The sequence below is a fragment of the Nematostella vectensis genome, chromosome 14 (genome assembly GCF_932526225.1).
Source record: "Nematostella vectensis chromosome 14, jaNemVect1.1, whole genome shotgun sequence".
NCBI classification, from domain to species: domain Eukaryota; kingdom Metazoa; phylum Cnidaria; class Anthozoa; order Actiniaria; family Edwardsiidae; genus Nematostella; species Nematostella vectensis.
The window spans coordinates 7,719,994-7,742,096 of record NC_064047.1 but is presented as its reverse complement, the minus strand read 5'-3'; the positions used below and the strand labels follow the sequence as shown (position 1 = coordinate 7,742,096).

The window sequence follows — 22,103 nt, the reverse complement described above, 5'->3', positions numbered from 1 at the left end:
AAGAAATATAGTAAAAACAGCAAACAATTAAATAAAAAGAAAACTTAGTATAGGGGATATATATGGGTTTTAACCATAGTCTTGAATTCATTTAAACTGTCGCAATTTCTTATGTTCAGAGGTAAGGAATTCCAGAGGTGCAGTGTGTGAAAATGATTTATAGCCATTAAGCTATTCGTTAATCCAAAGCCATCTCATTTTTGATATTTTTGTTTTAATATTTTTAGGGGAGGCATCACACTGCAATTGCAAGGCTCAAGCAAGCTCTGGTCAACAGCCTCTCCCCTGACGCCATGCTCGACTTGGCATTGGAATTTGAGCACCAGGGCAAAACAAGTGTAGAATTCACACTCTTGAGATCCTTGATTCAGGTAGTACAAATAGTCACCATGTTTTCCCTCTAGAAATGTCATGTATGATTAGAGTGGGCATTTTCTAACGATAACAATGATCATTATATGGCTACGATGTAAGGCTCGCTTGCTCAGTCTGTAGGGAGGCCTTGGGCCGTAAATTCAAGACCTCGGTCTAATATTTCTCCGTACAGCCCTTGCGCTCGGTTAAGTAGTTAGCATAAAATGTATGTGCCTACCACACCTTCAAAAGAAGGGAGATCCAAATTCTCTCTTCCCTATCCCACTAGGGAGGGGTGGGCTTTCGGAAGGGGTTGGGACTGATCCCTGGAGCTCTTCCTCTGGAGCCGCCATTGCTCCAAGCAAAGGCGAGACCAACTAACTCAACTCACGCCGGAACCGGGAGTCGAACCCAGAACCCAGTGGTGAGAGGCACAGGCACTATAGAGCGACCGGGAAACCTGTGGTGAGAGGCACAGGCGCTATAGAGCGACCGGGAAACCTGTGGTGAGAGGCACAGGCACTACAGAGCGACCGGGAAACCTGTGGTGAGAGGCACAGGCGCTACAGAGCACACTTTCCAACTGCGCCACCTGGGCTCCCCAGTTGGTCGCAATGAGGCGACAGAAATGAATGAGATTGAAATGAAAGTGAGAATTGTAACAAATTGATAACGCATTTCAAACTTCGATGCACATGCCGTTTCCATAGACTTCAGCTGTTCAATCTGACTTACGTCTGGCTTATTCCAGGTTCTATCCTTGACGAAAACCGCAGGCACCCCGTCGCTACTTTGTGGCGGGCTTGAACGCTTTACGCATGCGCTTGACAATAGGACGGTCTCTCTGCAATACGCCAGCTACCACATGGCAAGGCGGTGCTTAGAAGAAAAAAGGTATAAGGCGGGTTGGCTTATCAATGAATCTGTGTCTGCAAAAATGATACCCCAGTAGCAGAAAACATTACCTACGGGTGCCGTACCCAGCACATGAAGGCAATCACCCTGTAAAGCAGAACTAGGCACAAATACCCGGTGGGTACGGCCCTATTAGTATAATATAGCAGAACGCAGAAAAGCAGAACTAGGCACAAATACCCGGTGGGTACGGCCCTATTAGTATAATATAGCAGAACGCAGAAAAGCAGAACTAGGCACAAATACCCGGTGGGTACGGCCCTATCAGTATAATATAGCAGAACGCAGAAAAGCAGAACTAGGCACAAATACCCGGTGGGTATAGCCCTATTAGTATAATATAGCAGAACGCAGAAAAGCAGAACTAGGCACAAATACCCGGTGGGTACAGCCCTATCAGTATAATATAGCAGAACGCAGAAAAGCAGAACAAGGCACGAATACCCGGTGGGTACGGCCCTATTAGTATAATATAGCAGAACGAAGAAAAGCAGAACTAGGCACAAATACCCGGTGGGTACGGCCCTATCAGTATAATATAGCAGAACGAAGAAAAGCAGAACTAGGCACAAATACCCGGTGGGTACAGCCTTATCAGTATAATATAGCAGAACGCAGAAAAGCAGAACTAGGCACAAATACCCGGTGGGTACGGCCCTATCAGTATAATATAGCAGAACGCAGAAAAGCAAAACTAGGCACAAATACCCGGTGGGTACGGCCCTATCAGTATAATATAGCAGAACGCAGAAAAGCAGAACAAGGCACAAATACCCAGTGGGTACAGCCCTATCAGTATAATATAGCAGAACGCAGAAAAGCAGAACAAGGCACAAATACCCGGTGGGTACGGCCCTATCAGTATAATATAGCAGAACGCAGAAAAGCAGAACTAGGCACAAATACCCGGTGGGTACGGCCCTATTAGTATAATATAGCACAACGCAGAAAAGCAGAACTAGGCACAAATACCCGGTGGGTACAGCCCTATCAGTATAATATAGCACAACGCAGAAAAGCAGAACTAGGCACAAATACCCGGTGGGTACGGCCCTATTAGTATAATATAGCAGAAAAGCAGAAAAGCAGAACAAGGCACAAATACCCGGTGGGTACAGCCCTATCAGTATAATATAGCAGAACGCAGAAAAGCAGAACAAGGCACAAATACCCGGTGGGTACAGCCCTATCAGTATAATATAGCAGAACGCAGAAAAGCAGAACTAGGCACAAATACCCGGTGGGTACGGCCCTATCAGTATAATATAGCAGAACGCAGAAAAGCAGAACTAGGCACAAATACCCGGTGGGTACAGCCCTATCAGTATAATATAGCAGAACGCAGAAAAGCAGAACTAGGCACAAATACCCGGTGGGTACGGCCCTATCAGTATAATATAGCAGAACGCAGAAAAGCAGAACTAGGCACAAATACCCGGTGGGTACAGCCCTATCAGTATAATATAGCAGAACGCAGAAAAGCAGAACTAGGCACAAATACCCGGTGGGTACGGCCCTATCAGTATAATATAGCAGAACGCAGAAAAGCAAAACTAGGCACAAATACCCGGTGGGTACAGCCCTATCAGTATAATATAGCACAACGCAGAAAAGCAGAACTAGGCACAAATACCCGGTGGGTACAGCCCTATCAGTATAATATAGCAGAACGCAGAAAAGCAGAACTAGGCACAAATACCCGGTGGGTACGGCCCTATCAGTATAATATAGCAGAACGCAGAAAAGCAGAACTAGGCACAAATACCCGGTGGGTACAGCCCTATCAGTATAATATAGCAGAACGCAGAAAAGCAGAACTAGGCACAAATACCCGGTGGGTACGGCCCTATCAGTATAATATAGCACAACGCAGAAAAGCAGAACTAGGCACAAATACCCGGTGGGTACAGCCCTATCAGTATAATATAGCAGAACGCAGAAAAGCAGAACTAGGCACAAATACCCGGTGGGTACGGCCCTATCAGTATAATATAGCAGAACGCAGAAAAGCAAAACTAGGCACAAATACCCGGTGGGTACAGCCCTATCAGTATAATATAGCACAACGCAGAAAAGCAGAACTAGGCACAAATACCCGGTGGGTACGGCCCTATCAGTATAATATAGCAGAACGCAGAAAAGCAGAACTAGGCACAAATACCCGGTGGGTACAGCCCTATCAGTATAATATAGCACAACGCAGAAAAGCAGAACTAGGCACAAATACCCGGTGGGTACAGCCCTATCAGTATAATATAGCAGAACGCAGAAAAGCAGAACTAGGCACAAATACCCGGTGGGTACGGCCCTATTAGTATAATATAGCACAACGCAGAAAAGCAGAACTAGGCACAAATACCCGGTGGGTACGGCCCTATTAGTATAATATAGCAGAAAAGCAGAAAAGCAGAACAAGGCACAAATACCCGGTGGGTACAGCCCTATCAGTATAATATAGCAGAACGCAGAAAAGCAGAACTAGGCACAAATACCCGGTGGGTACGGCCCTATCAGTATAATATAGCAGAACGCAGAAAAGCAGAACTAGGCACAAATACCCGGTGGATACAGCCCTATCAGTATAATATAGCAGAACGCAGAAAAGCAGAACTAGGCACAAATACCCGGTGGGTACTGCCCTATCAGTATAATATAGCAGAACGCAGAAAAGCAGAACAAGGCACAAATACCCGGTGGGTACGGCCCTATCAGTATAATATAGCAGAACGCAGAAAAGCAGAACAAGGCACAAATACCCGGTGGGTACAGCCCTATCAGTATAATATAGCAGAACGCAGAAAAGCAGAACTAGGCACAAATACCCGGTGGGTACAGCCCTATCAGTATAATATAGCAGAACGCAGAAAAGCAGAACTAGGCACAAATACCCGGTGGGTACGGCCCTATTAGTATAATATAGCACAACGCAGAAAAGCAGAACTAGGCACAAATACCCGGTGGGTACGGCCCTATTAGTATAATATAGCAGAAAAGCAGAAAAGCAGAACAAGGCACAAATACCCGGTGGGTACAGCCCTATCAGTATAATATAGCAGAACGCAGAAAAGCAGAACTAGGCACAAATACCCGGTGGGTACGGCCCTATCAGTATAATATAGCAGAACGCAGAAAAGCAGAACTAGGCACAAATACCCGGTGGATACAGCCCTATCAGTATAATATAGCAGAACGCAGAAAAGCAGAACTAGGCACAAATACCCGGTGGGTACTGCCCTATCAGTATAATATAGCAGAACGCAGAAAAGCAGAACAAGGCACAAATACCCGGTGGGTACGGCCCTATCAGTATAATATAGCAGAACGCAGAAAAGCAGAACAAGGCACAAATACCCGGTGGGTACAGCCCTATCAGTATAATATAGCAGAACGCAGAAAAGCAGAACTAGGCACAAATACCCGGTGGGTACTGCCCTATCAGTATAATATAGCAGAACGCAGAAAAGCAGAACAAGGCACAAATACCCGGTGGGTACGGCCCTATCAGTATAATATAGCAGAACGCAGAAAAGCAGAACTAGGCACAAATACCCGGTGGGTACGGCCCTATCAGTATAATATAGCAGAACGCAGAACTAGGCACAAATACCCGGTGGGTACAGCCCTATCAGTATAATATAGCAGAACGCAGAAAAGCAGAACAAGGCACAAATACCCGGTGGGTACGGCCCTATCAGTATAATATAGCAGAACGCAGAAAAGCAGAACTAGGCACAAATACCCGGTGGGTACGGCCCTATTAGTATAATATAGCACAACGCAGAAAAGCAGAACTAGGCACAAATACCCGGTGGGTACAGCCCTATCAGTATAATATAGCACAACGCAGAAAAGCAGAACTAGGCACAAATACCCGGTGGGTACGGCCCTATTAGTATAATATAGCAGAAAAGCAGAAAAGCAGAACAAGGCACAAATACCCGGTGGGTACAGCCCTATCAGTATAATATAGCAGAACGCAGAAAAGCAGAACAAGGCACAAATACCCGGTGGGTACAGCCCTATCAGTATAATATAGCAGAACGCAGAAAAGCAGAACTAGGCACAAATACCCGGTGGGTACGGCCCTATCAGTATAATATAGCAGAACGCAGAAAAGCAGAACTAGGCACAAATACCCGGTGGGTACAGCCCTATCAGTATAATATAGCAGAACGCAGAAAAGCAGAACTAGGCACAAATACCCGGTGGGTACGGCCCTATCAGTATAATATAGCAGAACGCAGAAAAGCAGAACTAGGCACAAATACCCGGTGGGTACAGCCCTATCAGTATAATATAGCAGAACGCAGAAAAGCAGAACTAGGCACAAATACCCGGTGGGTACGGCCCTATCAGTATAATATAGCAGAACGCAGAAAAGCAAAACTAGGCACAAATACCCGGTGGGTACAGCCCTATCAGTATAATATAGCACAACGCAGAAAAGCAGAACTAGGCACAAATACCCGGTGGGTACAGCCCTATCAGTATAATATAGCAGAACGCAGAAAAGCAGAACTAGGCACAAATACCCGGTGGGTACGGCCCTATCAGTATAATATAGCAGAACGCAGAAAAGCAGAACTAGGCACAAATACCCGGTGGGTACAGCCCTATCAGTATAATATAGCAGAACGCAGAAAAGCAGAACTAGGCACAAATACCCGGTGGGTACGGCCCTATCAGTATAATATAGCACAACGCAGAAAAGCAGAACTAGGCACAAATACCCGGTGGGTACAGCCCTATCAGTATAATATAGCAGAACGCAGAAAAGCAGAACTAGGCACAAATACCCGGTGGGTACGGCCCTATCAGTATAATATAGCAGAACGCAGAAAAGCAAAACTAGGCACAAATACCCGGTGGGTACAGCCCTATCAGTATAATATAGCACAACGCAGAAAAGCAGAACTAGGCACAAATACCCGGTGGGTACGGCCCTATCAGTATAATATAGCAGAACGCAGAAAAGCAGAACTAGGCACAAATACCCGGTGGGTACAGCCCTATCAGTATAATATAGCACAACGCAGAAAAGCAGAACTAGGCACAAATACCCGGTGGGTACAGCCCTATCAGTATAATATAGCAGAACGCAGAAAAGCAGAACTAGGCACAAATACCCGGTGGGTACGGCCCTATTAGTATAATATAGCACAACGCAGAAAAGCAGAACTAGGCACAAATACCCGGTGGGTACGGCCCTATTAGTATAATATAGCAGAAAAGCAGAAAAGCAGAACAAGGCACAAATACCCGGTGGGTACAGCCCTATCAGTATAATATAGCAGAACGCAGAAAAGCAGAACTAGGCACAAATACCCGGTGGGTACGGCCCTATCAGTATAATATAGCAGAACGCAGAAAAGCAGAACTAGGCACAAATACCCGGTGGATACAGCCCTATCAGTATAATATAGCAGAACGCAGAAAAGCAGAACTAGGCACAAATACCCGGTGGGTACTGCCCTATCAGTATAATATAGCAGAACGCAGAAAAGCAGAACAAGGCACAAATACCCGGTGGGTACGGCCCTATCAGTATAATATAGCAGAACGCAGAAAAGCAGAACAAGGCACAAATACCCGGTGGGTACAGCCCTATCAGTATAATATAGCAGAACGCAGAAAAGCAGAACTAGGCACAAATACCCGGTGGGTACAGCCCTATCAGTATAATATAGCAGAACGCAGAAAAGCAGAACTAGGCACAAATACCCGGTGGGTACGGCCCTATTAGTATAATATAGCACAACGCAGAAAAGCAGAACTAGGCACAAATACCCGGTGGGTACGGCCCTATTAGTATAATATAGCAGAAAAGCAGAAAAGCAGAACAAGGCACAAATACCCGGTGGGTACAGCCCTATCAGTATAATATAGCAGAACGCAGAAAAGCAGAACTAGGCACAAATACCCGGTGGGTACGGCCCTATCAGTATAATATAGCAGAACGCAGAAAAGCAGAACTAGGCACAAATACCCGGTGGATACAGCCCTATCAGTATAATATAGCAGAACGCAGAAAAGCAGAACTAGGCACAAATACCCGGTGGGTACTGCCCTATCAGTATAATATAGCAGAACGCAGAAAAGCAGAACAAGGCACAAATACCCGGTGGGTACGGCCCTATCAGTATAATATAGCAGAACGCAGAAAAGCAGAACAAGGCACAAATACCCGGTGGGTACAGCCCTATCAGTATAATATAGCAGAACGCAGAAAAGCAGAACTAGGCACAAATACCCGGTGGGTACTGCCCTATCAGTATAATATAGCAGAACGCAGAAAAGCAGAACAAGGCACAAATACCCGGTGGGTACGGCCCTATCAGTATAATATAGCAGAACGCAGAAAAGCAGAACTAGGCACAAATACCCGGTGGGTACGGCCCTATCAGTATAATATAGCAGAACGCAGAACTAGGCACAAATACCCGGTGGGTACAGCCCTATCAGTATAATATAGCAGAACGCAGAAAAGCAGAACAAGGCACAAATACCCGGTGGGTACGGCCCTATCAGTATAATATAGCAGAACCAGGCACAAATACCCGGTGGGTACAGCCCTATCAGTATAATATAGCAGAACGCAGAAAAGCAGAACAAGGCACAAATACCCGGTGGGTACGGCCCTATCAGTATAATATAGCAGAACGCAGAAAAGCAGATCTAGGCACAAATACCCGGTGGGTACGGCCCTATCAGTATAATATAGCAGAACGCAGAAAAGCAGAACAAGGCACAAATACCCGGTGGGTACGGCCCTATCAGTATAATATAGCAGAACGCAGAAAAGCAGAACTAGGCACAAATACCCGGTGGGTACGGCCCTATCAGTATAATATAGCAGAACCAGGCACAAATACCCGGTGGGTACAGCCCTATCAGTATAATATAGCAGAACAAGGCACAAATACCCGGTGGGTACGGCCCTATCAGTATAAAATAGCAGAACGCAGAAAAGCAGAACCAGGCACAAATACCCGGTGGGTACAGCCCTATCAGTATAATATAGCAGAACGCAGAAAAGCAGAACAAGGCACAAATACCCGGTGGGTACGGCCCTATTAGTATAATATAGCAGAACGCAGAAAAGCAGAACAAGACACAAATACCCGGTGGGTACAGCCCTATCAGTATAATATAGCAGAACGAAGAAAAGCAGAACTAGGCACAAATACCCGTTGGGTACAGCCCTATCAGTATAATATAGCAGAACGCAGAAAAGCAGAACAAGGCACAAATGGGACCCTGTGGGTACGGCCCTATCAGTATAATATAGCAGAACGCAGAAAAGCAGAACAAGGCACAAATACCCGGTGTGTACGGCCCTATCAGTATAATATAGCAGAACGCAGAAAAGCAGAACAAGGCACAAATACCCGGTGGGTACGGCCCTATTAGTATAATATAGCAGAACGCAGAAAAGCAGAACAAGGCACAAATACCCGGTGGGTACGGCCCTATCAGTATAATATAGCAGAACGCAGAAAAGCAGAACAAGGCACAAATACCCGGTGGGTACGGCCCTATTAGTATAATATAGCAGAACGAAGAAAAGCAGAACTAGGCACAAATACCCTGTGGGTACGGCCCTATCAGTATAATATAGCAGAACGAAGAAAAGCAGAACAAGACACAAATACCCGGTGGGTACGGCCCTATCAGTATAATATAGCAGAACGCAGAAAAGCAGAACAAGGCACAAATACCCGGTGGGTACGGCCCTATCAGTATAATATAGCAGAACGCAGAAAAGCAGAACAAGACACAAATACCCGGTGGGTACGGCCCTATTAGTATAATATAGCAGAACTAGGCACAAATACCCGGTGGGTACGGCCCTATCAGTATAACATAAGGATTGTCCTCATGAATAACAGGAGAATGCAAGATGGATGTCAAATCTGCTCAAATCTTAGCACTAGAGAATAGGCACGCCGGATATTGCGCTGTGCTTGTTTGCTGATATCATCAATCAACTGTACTTGTATCAGCAGTATCGTGTGGAGTCATCAGGCCACTAATTGTGAACCTGGTTTAATTGCAAATTGTGTTGGCGGGGGAGGTGGTGGGAACGTTGTTCTCCGACGAAACCCGACGCGAGCACTCTTTTCTGCTTAAAGCCGCATTGTCACTAGTTTACTTCCGGTCGATTACGTAACAATCTCCGATGATTTTTAACGGAAAACGCGAAAAATATTTCAAAATATTGAAAGCAGTGTGTTTATTGGAAGTTTCTTTGAGGATGTGATCGATAATTTATAGCGGATGGCCTGTAAAATATCTCGGATTCTAATAGATTCTTTTGTCTTTTAACGGTTGAGGTTTCCGTCGGACCTCCGGAAGTAAACTAGAGACAATGCGGCTTTAAGTATTATTCTTAAGCCACACACCACAATCCACAATCTACACCCACAAGCTACACCATTTCCGTTTTTCTCCTAATAACTTGAGAACTCGATCTTAAATTGCAGGTTCGAGGAGGCAGCGAACGCGTTCTTGGATGTTTTAGTTTCTCTGGCCGATCAACCAATAAGCGAGGTTAGACATCACACGGTCCCAGAGACGGGGTACACATGCTAAATAAACGTAACGAAGGATCTAGTAGATCCAAGAATTTCCCGAATTATCAATAATAGAAACTTAGAACCCCCAAAAACGCCTGACCCTGGATTATATACTCAAACAAATCCTGACTTTCCCGAGAAATCACGCGACTTTTAGGGTGGAAACTCGCACGTGCTCTGGCTAATAGCGGCAAAAACAGAGAAAAGCAACTTATTCAATGCTAAAGCAGATGGCAGCTCTACGGCCGAAAAGTACCATGGGCCTTATTAAATTTCCACCCTATGTAGGGGAATATATGGATAAATTATACGATAATCCATTACATTTTAAATCATGGCTCTATAACTAGAACTTCCGTGATATCTTGATATCTGACGTTCGCTCTTTGCAGTGACTACGTTTTTTGAAATAAGTGTATAGCATTTAGTTCTTTGACCTTTTTTTTTCTTCCACAGAAACCTGTCTTATCGACCTTATGCTTCCCACCGATGCAGTTACTTTACCGAGACTGCGCACTTGCGTTACTATGCGCGCGCAGATACGAGGATTGCTTGACAATCTGTGACCACATCTCCGAGTCTTACACGGATAGAACTGAGGTCGCAGAATCTGAGAACTCAATGGGTATGACATGACAGTAATGCTGTGTTCACACTTGAGCATAGGTTTGACATGACAGTAATGCTTTGTTCACACTTAAGCATGGGTTTGACATGACTGTAATGCTGCATTCGCACTCGAGCATGGGTGTGACATGACAGTAATGCTGTGTTCACACTTAGCATAGGTTTTTTCAAACAACATGGAAAATGTTGTTTGAAAACATGCGTGTTAGCCCACCCTTTGATGTTTACTTAGATAATGCTTTCCCAGAAAACAACAACAAAGGAAACCAAATATGAAATGATAATTTTCAACGGTAAGAAAACAACCGAAAACGGCGATAAATTTATGTAGTATTTTCAAGTTTTTCAAATTTCAACAGGAAATCCCCGAGAGATAAGAGAAATGTAAAAACATTTTTATCGTGTTTTGTTTACTATAAGTTTACACTTTGATGAATGGAAGTCAAACAGAATTTAGTTATCCAATAAAAAAATGACTAAGGAAAGGCTTAATCGTTGTCTCCGACTATTTTATGCTTCGGTTCGACAAAAGGATGTCACTGAACTCAAAGTCAACCCAATGCGAGCGGCCATTGACAGGCAGTGAAAACCAACCGCCGATATGCAAACCATTTTTAGTCGTCGCTATTTTTTGTCTTAGTTTGACCGGAGAATTATGAATAGACCTACATAATAGTCCAACCGGCCGCAAGGTCTAATTTTAAAATGATGATATCACCCACCAATCTAAACACATATGATATATGTTAGTATTACCATCCTTTTTTTTTGAAAGCAGAAACTGCGTCTGGTGTGAAAAGGCCACGCATACCCAGTACTGATAGCACCGCTGACTATCGTGATGGCAGGCTCGATGTATCTGACATGGAGCTAGCGCTTTACAAGGCTTGGTCGCTTTGGCAGATGGAGCTGCCTCTCCCATCCCTAGAATGTCTACACAGGTACAAACTTACAGGGGCGGGGACAGTATGTGCATACTTACGAGGGTAGGGACGAATCATTCAATCAATTAAATCACTCGCAGAATAACCTTACCAGTAAAAATACAGCAAAATCAATTAGAAATTTAAAAATACTTTTACAGTATTCCGATTTAATTTTACACATATTACCCTGGTTATAAAGTGTTATTGCTGAAATTGATCCAAGTCTAATCTCGGTGTTACCGTATTCATCATACAATAAAAATAGGCCCGCAACATACATGTAGCTACTGTAGCAACAGCTCGGGTTCGATATATGCATATTGCGGGTCTGAAACGGCCCATAAGTGTCAAAACTGCAGGGAAGGCTATATTTCTCAAAACTAAATAAAAACCACACTATTGTTTGAAAACACATAAAACAACGTATCGCAATCTTTAGGTTACTTCAGACCCTTGATGGGCTCAAGTTGTCACCGCTAGACAAGGAGTACACACAGCGTACAAAGAGACGAAAACTGGACTCAAGTGAGCAAGGGGGTAAGTGTCTCGGGAATCACTTTGCCAACGAACGCCACAGAGTCTCGAGAAAACACTGCCCTAGCCTATTAGAGTTGTTTAGCATGAGGCCACTCCCACATGGTAATGAGCCATTATTAGTGGATTTAGTGGAAAAGCCCAAGGGACCAAACCAAATACAAAAAAACGTGTTGAAGCTTTTGTTTTCATTGAAAAATAAGAACTGAAAGGATAAGAATATTGAGTAGCGTTATTTTATTTGCCGTAATTGTTGTATCGTGGACAATGAAATTTTCATAGACGAAACTATGAAAAAAAACATCAATGCGTTTTCAGGTCAAGGAAAGTTTTTGGGGGGATAAAGGGCATTAGTGAGCCAGCTCGTAAATGAAACGATTTACATTTTATTGTTGCGTTATTTATTTATTTTTAAGTACTGGAAGGACCTTTGAGATCGTTTACTCTATTACTAAATATTAAACTTGAATATTAACTGTTAACTACATGCACAAGTTTAAAGGTCTTTTGTTAATACGTATATACACCTATATATCTAAGGAGGCGTTTTTTTTTCTCGTGATTCCGGAATGAGAAAGAATAGAATAGAAAAAGCGCGCGTTCCTTTAACCCGCGTTCCCATTCCGGAATGGAATGAAGGCCATTCCACTCATTCTGCTACCTGTAGCAGGAAGACTCGAAAAATCGAATGCCATTCTCAACATTGCCTACCAACCATTCCAATTTCAGAATGAAAGGGAAAAAACGCGCCCTAAATAGAGGCTGGAGAAGTGTTTTCCTCCTCCTCCTCTCGGCCTCCTTTTCTTCCTCTTTTTCTCTTAAATACTACCGCTTATCACCACCATTAGGACGACATCACTGTCAACTGCACCATCAACATGATCACAAATACCATCAGTATTTTTAAAACTAGGTGACATTATATGCGTGGTTACTGTACAGGCGTAGATGATGGAGATCACATGGACAAGCACACCGCAGTAAGACACGTTAAGGTGACTTATCTTGTATGTATATGACATAGGTGAAATTTAATTTCAGTTGTTTATCTTTTCATTTTGCCACAATCAGCGTGCGCGTTGATGTCATAGTTATATTAGGGCACTCTTTATTTAGTCTACAGTGGCTTACATAGTGTCAATCGATCGGCTCCCTTTTTAAGTTTAAACAGTCGAGAATATACTTTGAAATAGTGTTGGTTTGAGAAAAATACAAACTACATAGGTTTCCCTACAGGTCTGTTTCGTGGTTGCCCACTCATCAGGGGATTTTGAAATTTGTTTTTTTTTTGGGGGGGGGGGGGTCTATGAGATTTTTAAAAAAATCTTCTTGGATTTAAATCACCATATAATTCAATGAAGCCGCTCCTGACCACTCCCTTCCCTCCCCTCCCCTCCCCTGCACCTGTCGATAAAACATAACCTGAGACATGATACCTTGTAAATGCGATAAGCTGCTCCCAAGCGTTTACTCGGTGATTTTTAAAATAACTTCATCCTTATTTGGACGGCCTCGTCCCAGCATAAGTGAGGCCAGTATAAAACAATGGTATAACTAGAAAGACTACAAACAAGCTGTAGAAAAAATATATGGCCTGCGTAGGCGTGTAGACAATGTATAAATCAATACAAGTTCGAAAAAGTATCTTTTGCTCCGACGGTCGAACGCTCGAATAGTCAGCGCAACTACTCTATTTTACAGAGGCGTACAACATACTTTTTCAACCTCTTGTTGATTTATAACTTGTAGAAAACAAGATGGCTATCATAGCGATAAAATGACAAACGGACAAACGCCTTAAAGCCGCATTGTCACCAGTTTACTTCCGGAGGTCCGACGGAAACCTCAACCGTTAAAAGACAAAAGAATCTAAATTATCTAAATTATCAATCACTTCCAGTAAACACACTGCTTTCAATATTTTGAAATATTTTTCGCGTTTTCCGTTAAAAATCATCGGAGATTGTTATGTAATCGACCGGAAGTAAACTGGTGATAATGCGGCTTTAAAGCAAACTACTTCTAGCGTGACGTGCTAGTGCGAATATAGCGTAAGGACCTATGTGATGTTTTCAGGCGCAAGCTCATCTCTGTCTTGCGTTATGTTGCTAGTGCGAATATAGCGTAAGGACCTATGTGTGTTTTCAGGCGCAAGCTCATCTCTGTCGTGCCCTGGTAATGCAGTCATTGCAGCAAGACAAGGACTCACTTGAAGAGCTTACGGAGAGTCTGACCTGGCACCCGGGTATGTAAGCACTAGGGCCCAGTGCTGACGGACACAGGGATAACGAAATTCGCTAACGCGACATATTTTTACCGTCTCGTTAAAAAAAACTCTTTATTGAGGCATTTGTTCACACCAGGGTCATCACCGGAAATAATCTGATTCGTTACCCCTGTGTATGAAGATTGTTTTGCGACTCTTGTTCAATAGTTTGAAAAAGGCACTTTCACACTCGAACTGAAAAAAATCGGATAAAGTATCAGAAAAACAACACTTAACAAAAAAAAAAAACACGTAAATTACGTGGGACGTTTAATTCACAATTTCGTTGAATTTCTATGCAATTTTGTTGGATTTCTAAGCTGAAAGGTCATTTAACAGTTTAATAAGCCTGAATGGTTATTTTGGTGCTCTCTCAGTGTTCACGGAACGTGCCCAGAGGCAGGCAGGGGGGGGGGGGGGGAGGGGTGGGGCAGCTGCCCCTTAAGTACAGCAGGGATTTTATAAAGACATGAAGAAATCGTCTGCCCACGAAGCAAATAAAAGAAATGCCTGAGGCTTGTCCCCCCCCCTCCCCCCTGAACAAAGTTTTCTAGCTATGGCCATATCACCTGTCGACAGGGTAGGTTTTTTATACCATCCCTGATCTAAACACGGGCCGAGTATCCTCTCCGGATGAGTGGTGGTATTCCAACTACTTTCGATAAAATAATGCTGCAGTCACTATTGAACCGTATATTCGTATCTCATTTTCATGTCTTGCTGTTTGTTGCAGATAGCACCGCATCATTGTACCATCATACTGCCCTGCTGTTCAAATTTGACAGAGGGATTGAGGCCGCCCGCAACTGGCTAACTCACAGAGGCCTGGTAACGAATGATCAGCCTCAACTTGGTGTCAGTGGTCCCTTTTTTAGTTCAACCACAGGCATCCCAGAATCGCTTTGGATCTCTGAACATCAGATAAAGCAAATGGACACTCTTGCACTGCAGCCTCACAAGTGAAGCTATGACAATACTCATTCATAGGGATAACTGATGTATCCCAAATGAAGGCCAAACTACAATTGATTTTTCAAAAGAAGTTAAAGTAATCAAGTCACAAATGCATCGCTTGTTCCTGGCGCTCTTTGTGGGTTCCCTGTGGTAGAAAACGTCACATCATCCGAACCAGCCCCTCTTCCCTCACGGCTTACCACAGGAATACTGAACAGAAATCTAGGGACTTTGCTGTGCTCTGATGCTTTGTCTTATCCTGTAATGGCGGTGTGAAATTGCACAGAAATTAGGGACCTTAACCAAGGCGATGAAGACGGCTAGGACAACGCGATCGAAAAAGATTTTTTCGCGCGTGGCGATTAATAATAATTTAATTGCAATAGAATAAGGAAAACATAGTCAGGGACAGATAAAAAATAAACTGAGGACATTATTTCTACAGTAGCGAACGTAGTTAGTGGAGTTGACAGTGTAAACATCCGTGTTCTCAATTGACCGTGAAACTTTGAGTTTTCACGTTCATGTTTTTACGGAAAACGGCTGAAATGTATCAGACAGAACGCATTTATACGTGCCCTTATTGAATTCTAAATCAAATTCCATTGTTTTCTGCCATCGCCATCAGCGTTGCAGTCGTCGTTGCTTAAGGTCCCTATTGTCTTTCTGCATGGTTATAATTTCTGGGTTGGTATGAGATACAGTGTCATTGCTATGTTGTTTGAAGCCAAACCAAAAAAAATGCATCAAAATACCAAAAAAAAATGGAAAAAAGGTAAAACATTACATGAATGTATTTTCCACATATCATTCAATACATTTATAGTTTGATACCCTAAAACATACCCGTAGCAAGCCTCGAATTATTGTGGGGGCACGATACAGAAACATCAAGAATACAATTGGGGGGCACAGCCACGCCGCTACTGGTCATTTTCTTATAATTTTTTTAAATATTTGGGTGCCCCCAGTGCCCCACTCCCTGCTATGGTCCTTTAAAATCATTTTATTTAACACTTAAAACTTGTTTACATACAGTTGTTTACATTAATTGGTAGAACTTTAACATATTTATATTTTTAAAAGGCTGTAGGGACAATCCTAACTGCTTGCCTAGCTAAGCCTTTGGGATTTTTATCAATGATGGTTGTCTGCATCAAAAACTAAAAAAAACGTTGACAAGAAGTTGTTGTTTATAAAAGTCCCCTTTACTAGCAGGTTGCAAAATCTAAATTAAAAGTTTCTCCAAGCACAAATCTACAGTTAAAATGGTTATAAATATCTATTGATTAGACACACAAGTTATAAGATAACTTCTTAAATAGTACTTCTAAGACAATATGTATGTAGCCATTGTAACTACTGGGACTGTCAAGAAGGTTTTTCACACCCATTTTAAGGCCACCAGAGTAATCGTAATTGTAATCGGTGCTCGAAAAATGGGTTTGAAAAACCACCATGACAGTCCCAGTAGAATTGTAATTTATATATACAAATAAACATATTTTTGTTCCTAGAGGAAAAACAGTATGATAAAACAATTTTTATGAAAATATTATGTATTTCTTCCTAACTTGAAGAGCTTTCATACTCAATAGCCAAAGCAGGCTGTTGCTTGCCACCTTCCAACCTAAAAATCAAAGAAAAATGCAATCACTACACTAATGCAACAATTTGTGACGATAAACAAGTAAGACTAAATGTGTGTATGTGTATCAACAGTGGCATATCCAAAAACTCGCAAATGGGGGTCACCTGGTGGTCACCATCCCAAGTGGGGAGGGGTTCATCCCAAGAGGAGACGGGGTCATCCCAAGTGGAGACGGAGTCATCCCAAGTGGAGAGGGGGTCATCCCAAGTGAAGAGGGGTCATCCCAAGTGGGGAGGGGGTCGTCCCAAATGGAGAGTGGGTCATCCCAAGTGGAAAGGGGGTCATCCCAAGTGGAGAGGGGTCATCCCAAGTGGAGAGGGGGTCATCCCAAGTGGAGAGGGGGTCATCCCAAGTGGGGAGGGGGTCATCCCAAGTGGGGAGAGGTCATCCCAAGTGGAGAGGGGTCATCCCAAGTGGGGAGGGGGTCATCCCAAGTGGGGAGGGGGTCGTCCCAAGTGAAGAGGGGGTCATTCCAAGTGGGGTGGGGGTCATCCCAAGTGGCAGACAGACATCCCAAGTGGCAGACAGACAAGTGGAGAGGGGGTCACCCCAAGTGGGGAGGGGGTCATTCCAAATAGGGAGGGGGTCATCCCAAGTGGCAGACAGACATCCCAAGTGGCAGACAGACAAGTGAAGAGGGGGTCATCCCAAGTGGGGAGGGGGTCATTCCTAATGGGAGGGGGTCTTCCCAAGTGACACACAGACAAGTGGGGAGGGGGTCATCCCAAGTGGGGAAGGGGTCATTCCAAATGGGGAAGGGGTCATCCCAAGTGGAGAGGGGGTCGTCCCAAGTGGAGAGGGGGTCATCCCAAGTGGAGAGGGGGTCATCCCAAGTGGGGAGGGGGTCATCCCAAGTGGGGAGGGGTCATCCCAAGTGGAGAGGGGTCATCCCAAGTGGGGAGGGGGTCATCCCAAGTGGGGAGGGGGTCGTCCCAAGTGAAGAGGGGGTCATTCCAAGTGGGGTGGGGGTCATCCCAAGTGGCAGACAGACATCCCAAGTGGCAGACAGACAAGTGGAGAGGGAGTCACCCCAAGTGGGGAGGGGGTCATTCCAAATAGGGAGGGGATCATCCCAAGTGGCAGACAGACAGACATCCCAAGTGGCAGACAGACAAGTGAAGAGGGGGTCATCCCAAGTGGGGACGGGGTCATTCCTAATGGGAGGGGTCTTCCCAAGTGACACACAGACAAGTGGAGAGGGGGTCATCCCAAGTGGGGAGGGGGTCATCCAAAGTAGGGAAGGGGTCATTCCAAATGGGGAAGGGGTCATCCCAAGTGCAGAGGGGGTCATCCCAAGTGAAGATATAAGGATGATGGTGGTGCTGGCCATGACGATAATGGTCCTGTTCTGTTGGGCACATGATATGGGCAGGAAACATAAAATGATATCCCTGTGTAAATAAAGACATTCAGGCAATCCCTTACTTGTATTTGGTAAATCTCCCTAGTTGTCCTAGTTGACAGACTTCGTTAGTAAAATGGCAGGCGAACAGTAGCATGTTCCTGGGATGTACTTTCCATGCAAACCTCATAAACAGCATGGAGTAGATACACAGAGCTAAAAACATGACAGCAAATATTTTGTCAAAAATCACACATTCAATAGGTGGTTCCAACTATAATTAAACACAAGGTTCCGCTAGAAAAGGGAAAGCTCCTCCCACCCCCGGGCTCGAATTTGCAATTATAACCAGAACACTGCCACACTAGCGGTCACAAATTACAAGTCTCCTGTAAAATTGCTTATCTATGAGCCTACGTCGGCTGGAATAAAACCATTTTTGCACAGGTAACAAGACAGCGTTATTAGCATTATTTTATGATAGATAGAAACATTTTCAGATGGAAAACTCTAGAAATAATATTTATTTTGGTTTAGAATATGAATGTTGAATTTAGCGCTCAGAGCAATTGTCCTGACATGTTGACTCATTGACGACTGATTGATAACTGATTGTTCTTGAGCCCGGGGTAGGGAGGAGCTTTCCCTTTCATAGCGGAACCTCCTGTTTAAGCATACTTGTTTTCATTCAGAAATGACAAGGAGAGCTACCACAACTACCAGAATGTATAGCATGTGCGTTTGTGTAGTTTGTTATACAAATCTACCACAGTAACTGATATGCTGTGTTCGCATGCATAGAGATTGAAAACCGAAAATAAACCCAACTAAAAAATAACTCAATGGTTTTACTAGAAAGACTGCAGACAAGATGTAGAAAAACCATGGGACTATATGTCAACACATGATTGAAGTAAATAGGGGTTATTTGCCGGGTAGGAGGTCCGTCAGCCCTTGTCATTATTTTAAAGACCTCTTAAACAGCAAGCAGCGCACTTAAATATCGATTCTCAGACCTAGGAATCTCTGGACCACTCTATAAGCGAATCAGAATGCAGGATTCTTTACCGTGACCGCTAAAAAATAATGTGTTTCATGGCTAGGTGAAAGGAGTTCTGCCAACAAGGGAAATCCCCCGGGGGGAGGGGGACACCATAAAAAGTGACATATGCTTGTCCTATCCCTTAGGGTATAAATTTCGCCCCAAGTGCTATCCCTTAGGGTCTTCTGGAAATCTGCTATCCCTTAGGGTGTCTACCATGACCCGACCCAAAAAAGTACAAATCACACTCAGATTGTAATACTTTCTGTTAAACCTCGATCAGTCAATCTTGTGTCAACTGTCAACTAAAGAGAATGAACGTCAAATGGCCAATCAAAATCGCAATTGTCCTTTGGATTATTGTGGAGCCGGCTGTAACTTTAGCAATCCAGAAACCACACCCATTTTGCTATTCCTTACAGTTAAAAAATGCAGAAACCACACCCATTTTGCTATCCCTTAGGGTTAAAAAAAACAAACCCATTTTGCTATCCCTGAGGGTTAAAAAATCCAGAAACTACATCCATTTTGATATCCCTTAGAGTTAAAAAGTCCAGAAACCACACCCATTTTGCTATTCCTTATGGTTAAAAAATGCAGAAACCACACCCATTTTGCTATCCCTTAGGGTTAAAAAAAAAATTTGCTATCCCTTAGAGTTAAAAAGTCCAGGAACCTTAACCATTTTGCTATCCCTTAGGGTTGAAAAATCCAGAAACCTTACCCATTTTGCTATCCCTTAGGGTTAAAAAAATCCAGAAACAACACCCATTTTGCTATCCCTTAGGGTTGAAAAATCCAGAAACCTTACCCATTTTGCTATCCCTTAGGGTTAAAAAAATCCAGAAACAACACCCATTTTGCTATCCCTTAGGGTTGAAAAATCCAGAAACCACACCCATTTTGCTATCCCTTAGGGTTAAAAAAAAAACATTTTGCTATCCCTTAGAGTTAAAAAGTCCAGAAACCTTAACCATTTTGCTATCCCTTAGGGTTGAAAAACCCAGAAACCTTACCCATTTTGCTATCCCTTAGGGTTAAAAAAATCCAGAAACCTTACCCATTTTGCTATCCCTTAGGGTTAAAAAAATCCAGAAACAACACCCATTTTGCTATCCCTTAGGGTTGAAAAATCCAGAAACCTTACCCATTTTACTATCCCTTAGGGTTTAAATTCATTTTCACAACGAGCATATGTACATATTTGTTTTTAGGGAGAGTCCCCCCCCCTGGGGACAATCCTCAAAACAACTTTAATCTGTTTTAACTACAGTCTCTGTTTTTACACAGTTTATTTTACAAAACAATGTTTGATCAAGAGCAGTATTTAGTATGAGATCACTTAAATTCAGACATAATTAGCAACATTACTGTTGATATGGCAAAAAAATTTCAAATTCAAAAGACATCAGCGCAAACAGCTAATGTTGTTTGGTAAATGACAGTTCCACGACTGAAAGAAACCAAGGGATTCCCCAAGCACTGCCGCCTACCTGTTGTCATCTTCCCACTGATGTACTCTGGGTCTTTCTTCATGTCAGCTATGGCAGCAAGTGGTAAACCCCAGTTTGCAACTATAAAAAACAGAGTTCACTGCTCACAAAACACATTCAGCTTTTATCATGAAGATGTTATCCACCTAGAAGGCATCTCCAATGTTCCAAATGTCACATGACTCATTATACATTTGCTTTCTGCACTTGTAGAATATAAGGTGTGTTACAGACTCTTACAACGGACCATTAACAAAGTGGGGTAAATTCAAATTTGCAGTAATTTCTTGCTGATAATCAAATATGAGAGTGACACATTGAACATTGGAGATGTCTTATTGATTGATTTGTAGGCCCATATATCCTGTATGACCTGCTAAGAGACAACACAATACTTTGCAATAAAAAAAATTATAAAAATGCTATATTATAAATATTTTTTGTCCTTGTAGATATTCCTGACCCCTTCACTTTTTTGATAAGCTGAAAATTTGTCTTTAAGTAAATGAAGAGCTGCTAAATTTTGCTATCAGATGTCACAAAAGGATTATAGATCTACTAGTAATACTAATTAATTTCTTTAGGTTATAAGGGATAGTCCATATACCTAATATGCAATCAAGCTGCACGTTTACTTTAGTTTATTAATCCCTCAGCTAGCAGTGAAGTCGGGCAAGTTTTCAAGAGATTTGATTGAAATTTCACAGTTTGAAACTTTGCACTAAATGGAAGAAGCACGCAATAATAAAAGTCACGAACTTGCAGAATCCTACGCTTTGTAGAGTGAAATAAGGGCTATGGGTTTCGTGAATACTAAAATATCTACATTTTAATCTATAACAGAAAAGCAGAACGCAAACGAAACCTCGAGCTTCGAGATACTCGTTACCAAGTGGTTTATCCGGAAAATAAAATGTAAACATAATCAAATAATAGTCATTTACCTGGTCCCCAGAAGTGCTAATTTCACAATGGATAGAAATAGAAGAATAAATAAGACATTAGAATGAATGCAAGTATAAAGCAAACCACAAATTCGACCAAGACGATGACAAACCGCCAACTCACCGTGCTGAAATAAAATCGAAATAAGAGTGTAAACAGACTTTTGGGGAAATATAACTTATTGCAGAGAAAATATTGATAAAACTCAAAGTATACCAGTGCTTACCTGCATAAATATTCCCTAAACTCTTTACTTTTTACATAATCAAATCCTCGTCTTAACATTCGTGAAGCCGCCATATTGAATTCTACTCATGCGACATGCGGGCTCCTGTGACGGTTTTTATCTGGTGTGGGGTGGGGTGGGGGGATAATGCTCGATTGCATATTTTCATGACTAATTCAATCTCTATGAATAACAAAACATTTTTGCTGTTCGTGTATTCAAGATTTTGACGCTTTTTGTTTTGTTTTCAAT

General features: G+C 43.0%; 2 protein-coding genes across 8 annotated transcripts in view; one reads left to right on the top strand and one right to left on the bottom strand.

Moving 5' to 3' along the window:
• Window positions 1-16,707, top strand: part of LOC116617051 — a 41,142-nt gene extending 24,435 nt beyond the window's left edge. For 4 of the 7 annotated variants that reach the window (XM_048721301.1, XM_048721300.1, XM_048721298.1 and 1 more), the window contains exons 11-19: window positions 228-371; window positions 1,106-1,248; window positions 9,753-9,819; window positions 10,302-10,470; window positions 11,248-11,413; window positions 11,838-11,935; window positions 12,875-12,939; window positions 14,081-14,177; window positions 14,932-16,707. In XM_048721301.1, the coding sequence (XP_048577258.1) occupies window positions 228-371; window positions 1,106-1,248; window positions 9,753-9,819; window positions 10,302-10,470; window positions 11,248-11,413; window positions 11,838-11,935; window positions 12,875-12,939; window positions 14,081-14,177; window positions 14,932-15,161 (1,179 nt within the window). In that variant the 3' untranslated portion in view covers window positions 15,162-16,707. Of the gene's footprint in view, window positions 1-227; window positions 372-1,105; window positions 1,249-9,752; window positions 9,820-10,301; window positions 10,471-11,247; window positions 11,414-11,837; window positions 11,936-12,845; window positions 12,940-14,080; window positions 14,178-14,931 lie in introns of those variants that run through there. The other 3 variants (XM_048721299.1, XM_048721297.1, XM_048721302.1) reach the window with 3 other exon arrangements.
• LOC5510289 (mitochondrial pyruvate carrier 1) lies at window positions 16,143-21,979 on the bottom strand. The gene is made up of 6 exons (XM_001630721.3): window positions 21,852-21,979; window positions 21,749-21,752; window positions 21,625-21,640; window positions 20,681-20,761; window positions 18,229-18,361; window positions 16,143-16,782 (listed from the first exon to the last, which is right to left on the bottom strand). Exons 1-6 carry the CDS (start codon window positions 21,923-21,925, stop codon window positions 16,722-16,724), a joined length of 369 nt encoding a protein of 122 aa, XP_001630771.2. The 5' UTR covers window positions 21,926-21,979; the 3' UTR covers window positions 16,143-16,721.
• Between the last annotated feature and the right edge of the window lie 124 nt (window positions 21,980-22,103).

Coding starts and splice junctions, on each gene's coding strand:
- LOC5510289 (XM_001630721.3), bottom strand. CDS start 21,925: ATGGCGGCTTCACGAATGTTAAGACGAGGATTTGATTATGTAAAAAGT. Junction 18,362..20,680: donor CAGTGGGAAGATGACAACAG/GTAGGCGGCAGT, acceptor TCATGTTTTTAG/CTCTGTGTATCTACTCCATG. Junction 16,783..18,228: donor GGGAGATTTACCAAATACAA/GTAAGGGATTGC, acceptor TTTGATTTTTAG/GTTGGAAGGTGGCAAGCAAC.